We start from the raw sequence: 5,802 nt of genomic DNA, 5'->3' as shown, positions 1-5,802 counted from the left end.
TGAGTTTCTGTGGAAATTTCACTTTGACTTTGGCTCGATCAAGCCTTTTACTGACATGGTAATTAGAGGTTTGCTTTTCTATTGAAGTAATGAGAAACCACTAGCTAAAATTGTTAAGACGGGGAACAGTTGTGTGAGGTGACAGGTCTTTCTGCACAGCTCTTATGTTTCAGATGTCATAGGTGCAAGGGCAAGTCAGCAGCCCTGAGGACAGGGAGGAGGGCAGATAGATGGGTTAACGGACACTGCGGAAGGGGCAGAGAATCTATGCATGCAGGGAGGTGTTAATCCGTGAGTGCATGTATGTGTGTGTGATGTGCGCGAGCGTGCACGCGCTCTGGTCCATGTGAAATCAAGTGTCGTTCTGCACTGAGATGCCCAGTTGATCCTCTGCCAAAATAACCTTCAGCTGCCTGATGCCTGCACAGTGTTTTCTTTTTTTTCAATAAATGTCAGTGAGCTTGTCTGTTATCTAAATATGGGGGATCGGACACTGTGCCACACAAGGGGATGTCCATCAGGAGATTGTAAGGGCGCACAAACTAAAACCAAATTTGATTGGCCGGCTCTTGTCCGAGGAGGGGGTCTCTGGCCCAATCCTGATCATTTTTAGTAAAATGCTGGTGGGATGAGAGGGTACTTATGGAGTAGAGTAAAGTCACAGAGTTACCTGAACTGCATAGAAAGGAGACCTTCTTTCCCAGCTGTCTGTTGTTTGTACTGGTGTGTATTGTTCACCACAGCCCGCCACCATGGTAAGAAACCAAAAACGGAGGAGGGGGTAAAGGACAAGAAGGAGGATTTAGGTTTATGATGCATCCTGAGGATTTGATTTGGTTTTCAAGGGATGAGAAGAAAAGGCAGATGACGCAGGATGGAGAAAAATACCTGAAGCAAACTGGCTGTGCTCATCCAGCAAGTCCTCATCCGCATCATAATTGGATTTTATAAATCATCCTGGAATTCCTTAAATATTTGGAAATGTCATGCGGGGCACACACCTGATAGACAACACACACACAAATCTAGTTTGTCTGACTAGTAACTTGTTGCTGTGAACTGCTGTAACTCCTCGTTGCTGTTTGCTTACAGGCTCACACTGCTTTTGTGTTCCATCACTTTGTAACTAAACCCGCTACGATTGATATTTAGATTGGAGGGAGTGGTACTAAAGATAGATGTACACAGCTGAGTAAAGTGAGAAGACAAGCTGCCTTTTCTTAGTGTCCTAATTTAGGAAATTCACCTTGAGAAAATCCCTGTCAAATCCTCTCCCAAGTCTCACCTTAAAAATAGCTTTAAAGGAAAGGGGGTGGGTTTCCTTCCATATGTCGCAACATTATCAACATTTTGTCAAGGAAAACAGGAAAAATTAGTTTTAGTTTTATTTTCTTATCTTTGCTATGCTAAGCTCTGCAAGATTCTGTTTACTAAACTGCTTGGGATCACAATTATGTTAAAATATTAATTGAAATCTAAAAAAAATCCACATTTCCAAAACTTTAAAAAAGCCAAATCTGGCTCAAATTATTCCTCTTAGAAATGCTGTATAATCCACACCAGTGTTATGATCTCTTTAGAGTAAAATTCTGAATACAAATTGAGAAATTTAAAGGTGGATGGTTTAACAAAGTCTGAGTGTGCATAAAAACTAAACTATTTTCTTCCTCTTGGGAAATGTTGGTCAGATGCTTTTAAATTTGTTCAGCTTTGTTTTTATTCACTGTTTTGTTTCCACTTGGCATTTGGTCAGTTTTGATGATAGCTTGGTTCATGATTTTAAAATACATCCATTCACAGTCTTGTTTTCACACGTCACATGGATTTGAAAGATGTTAAAATGTTTTTTTGCCCAACAAATGTACAAATAAACAAGCAAACAACAAAAAGAAAAAATGAAAAAAAAATATAATTAATTGGACGATAATGGTAGTGCAGTGGTAAGACCAGAATTATTTAGTTGCCCACATATCTCCTAAAACAGCAGGCAACAGCTTGTTGTGTTAGTAAATGCCTACAATCATTGCCGGTCGCTAACTGATGCCTAAAATTTTCAAGTTTAACTTTGCATTCTCCAGAAATGGGGAAATAGGAAGTCATTTTTCTTGCTTTTAATAAGCCATTTGCAGTTACAACTACTGACTGCCCCGAAAACTGAAAAAAAGTTATTAATCTGCTCTGTGAATGCAGCTGAAGGCCAATTATCCAATTACCGCAAATTGTACTCCAGCTAATTGTTTAACTATATGCAGTTCTCTTTGATTTCCCAACTCTGGACATCATTCTGCTCTTTATTTTGTTATTATGTATTACTAAATGCCATTGAATTTCTTGGAAGGACTGATTTCCATTCATTTCAATGAGCAGCGCGATGAGCAGAGATACAGACTAACTGTGATTCAGTGTTCAGTCAAATAAAAATGAAAACTTAAAGTAGCAAAATGCTTAAAGACCAAAACTTGATGATGCCTTTAAAAGTCATCATGCAGCTCTAGTCTTATGTTCTAAATAATATTACAGAACATTAATCTATAGAACATGAACTGTAGCAAATGACATGGGAGAGAGGGTTAAATACACTTCAGAAGGGAGAAGTAGTTTATTTCTTAAGAAACCTTTTGTGATGCTAATGTGTTGGTCCTAGACATGTGAACAAAAGAGAACACTATATAGCTTTTCACCACTGTGATGTTATTACAGGACATAATGGCGGTCTCCCACTGTGACAAGTGAAGGGAAAAAGCTAATTTATCCCCTTCCCAATAGCCACTCCTTACAGCTTGTTCTAGTTATGATTTGATATCACTTATAACATCCACTTGCCTGACTACAGATGCATTTCCACCTTTTTTTCATTTTTCATTTTAAAGCCCACTGATGCCCAAAGTGACGCCCGGTCCTTCCTGACTGAGGAGATGATTGCAGGTCTGTATTTTTTTTTTCTACATGAAGAAATGAGTGATAACCTTAAGTTGAGTTCCAGCAGTGATTTTCAAGTAGACTTTTTACAGTCTGTATTGTGGATGAAAATTAATGGGAAATTAATGATTTCAGCTTTGCTTAGGCAGTAAAGCAACCAAAAAAAAAAGCCTAAATTTGAACTTTTCCTTCTCTAACCCAGAGTTCAAGGCTGCCTTCGACATGTTTGACACAGATGGAGGCGGTGACATCAGCACCAAAGAGTTGGGCACTGTAATGAGGATGTTGGGCCAGAACCCATCAAGGGAGGAGCTGGATGCCATCATAGAGGAGGTCGATGAGGATGGTGAGATCATGGTTGGATGAAAATGTCTAAAAGTCTATGTCCAGCTGTTGTCACGAGATTCCTTGTGATGAGTGAACTGAGCATTATGTGCATCCCTTCATCAAAAATTTAAGACCAGTTGGTGAACTGGAGATAATCACTTGATAAGTAAAGGAGACATTTCAAACTGATTTCTACCCGGTAAATGTAAAACAGTAATCTTCCCATATTCATCTTTTCTGTCTTCAGGCAGCGGTACCATCGACTTCGAGGAGTTCTTGGTCATGATGGTCCAACAGTTAAAGGAGGACCAGGCAGGAAAGAGCGAAGAAGAGCTTTCAGAATGCTTCCGTATTTTTGACAAGTACGACACTAAACGTCATCACAAAACTTAATACAGTTAATAAAGTTTTCAAACATTTATGTGAAAAGCAATTTAGAATTGATAAAATAACTACTGTGTCAAATAACTAGAGAGACAGATGAGAATTATGAGCACTTGTTGCTCACTTTTGTGTTCAAAGATTTAGTCTTTCTCATGGGATTTGTATCAACTTACACATCTTTATATTTGAAAATAACAAGTTATTGCAGTAATGAAATACCTTATGTCATACTTTAGATATCAGAGCCTTTAATGTTGTGACTGACTATAGTCCCATAGCCTGTTTACCTGACTTTTTAGCTCTTAAACAACATTTACATTAAAATAAAAACTCAAAAGTATTGTCAGACGTAAAAAAGCTCAAAGACATAATTGTTTGAACACAGATACAAGAATAAGAGAAAAGGACAGACTTTAGCTTTTGCGTCGATGTAAATTGGCAGGAAGAAAGGAGATTGAGTTTGAACTTGATATAAATATATATATATATATATTTAAATCTACAGGAATGGAGATGGTTTTGTTGATCGTGAGGAATTTGGGGAAATTCTTCATATGACTGGAGAACCAGTGACAGAGGAAGATATCGATGAGATGTTTGGGGAATCTGACACAAACAAAGATGGAAAGATTGATTTTGATGGTAAGATTAAGCCTCTATTTACAGGTACAGTCAGTCAGTATTACAGTTATATAAAAGAAAAAAGAATATTGTTCTCATAAAAATACATTGATTAATGTGTAATTATATTTTCCAACAAACTGAGCTCATAAAAGAGTTTATTCGCTAAGAGTCCGAGTCCAACAATGACTCGGACCACTTCAAACAAAGTTTGACTAACGCCAACTAACAGCATCAAAAAAAGCAGCGCAGCAACAGTTCAGGATATCACCAACAAAAGTGAGCCAGGACAAAAGTGAGCTTCACTGACTCCCCGACTTGTATCAGACTCCCGTCAGATCAAATAGATGTGGACACATTTTGGCAGCTGAGGTAAACAGCAGGCTGACAGACTACTCACACTACAAATAACGGCAGCCAGAGTTGTTTGTCCTACAGTGGATACTGTAACTGAGTCAGTTGACTGCAATCTGCAATCTACTGACATCCAGTGGTGAGATTTTACACACTGTACCATTAAAGCAAGATATCACTGCTATTTACTATGCTGCATGCTTCCTATTGTTTGTTATAATAACACATAAGGAGGAAAAACAAACCAGGCTTCCTTAACAATATTTTCATTGGTTTAACAACAGCAGTGTCAGCTGTAGACTGAATATTACTTTCTGGGATGGACTCTCAGGTTTAAAGCATGCATTTGCGCTGTTTAATGGAGAAGCCCAGTACACCTACCAAACCTGGTGTTTAACAGGAAACTGGAAACAGTTTGCTTAAGACATAAACAAAAACATTAATAAAATCAGGCAAATGTGGCAACCTGACAGCAATGCCAGGAATGACAAAAAATAGACTGGAAAATGAGTCTCTGTGTAACATAAAACTGTAAATCATTACATTTTGGTGTTGCTATGGAAAAACCAAACTAAGCTAAGGAACCAGTAGGCAGATTTTGAAAACTCTGATTTTTGTAAAATCATGGACTGTATATAAAAGATGGGCATGACGTCACCATGATGATGTCACCAAATGCAAGGTTGGATCTCTGGGTATCATCATTTTGGTTTTTGTGGGGTTACAGAGCAACACTAGCATTGCATTTATAAACTGAACATGTGCAATACACAAGCACTGAAACCTGCTGACTATTGTAATAACGTAACAAAATAATAGAATACTAATACTAATACACAGCCTCATACCTCACACCAGGACATTTAATTGTCAGGTAATTTGACTAAAAAGGCTCTAAAAGACACTAACATTTTTTTTATTAGTTTTTTCTGTTTTCACAAATAGTACATAATTACATAACATAATAAAGTGTACAATTCAGAACCAAAAATAAATAAATAAAAAACAAACAAAAACAAATAAACAAAACAAAAACAAACAGACTGATAACTAAGCACAAAACACCAGCTCAGTTCCATCTAAAAAATAATAAATAAAGAGAGGATATGTCTGTGAAGGTTCTCAGTCATCCAGGTCATCGTAGTCAAAGGAGCTTGCAAAGAAAAGCGTCTGGACTTCTTTAAGTTGCTTGAAGAC

General features: G+C 37.6%; 1 protein-coding gene across 1 annotated transcript in view; it reads left to right on the top strand.

Moving 5' to 3' along the window:
* The first annotated feature begins 622 nt into the window (after positions 1 to 622).
* The window catches only part of LOC102291582 (troponin C, skeletal muscle), a 14,883-nt gene continuing 9,703 nt past the window's right edge, over positions 623 to 5,802 (top strand). Inside the window, exons 1-5 of the mRNA XM_005938087.2 lie at positions 623 to 755; positions 2,871 to 2,925; positions 3,122 to 3,265; positions 3,494 to 3,608; positions 4,136 to 4,272. Of these exons, the coding sequence (XP_005938149.1) occupies positions 753 to 755; positions 2,871 to 2,925; positions 3,122 to 3,265; positions 3,494 to 3,608; positions 4,136 to 4,272 (454 nt within the window). The 5' untranslated portion in view covers positions 623 to 752. The remainder of the gene's footprint in view (positions 756 to 2,870; positions 2,926 to 3,121; positions 3,266 to 3,493; positions 3,609 to 4,135; positions 4,273 to 5,802) is intronic.

The sequence above is a fragment of the Haplochromis burtoni genome, unplaced genomic scaffold (assembly GCF_018398535.1).
Source record: "Haplochromis burtoni strain Fernald_Lab_line unplaced genomic scaffold, NCSU_Asbu1 Contig_246, whole genome shotgun sequence".
Classification (NCBI taxonomy): Eukaryota; Metazoa; Chordata; class Actinopteri; order Cichliformes; family Cichlidae; genus Haplochromis; species Haplochromis burtoni.
Note: the sequence above shows the minus strand (reverse complement) of the source record. Positions and strands in the feature narration are given on the sequence as shown.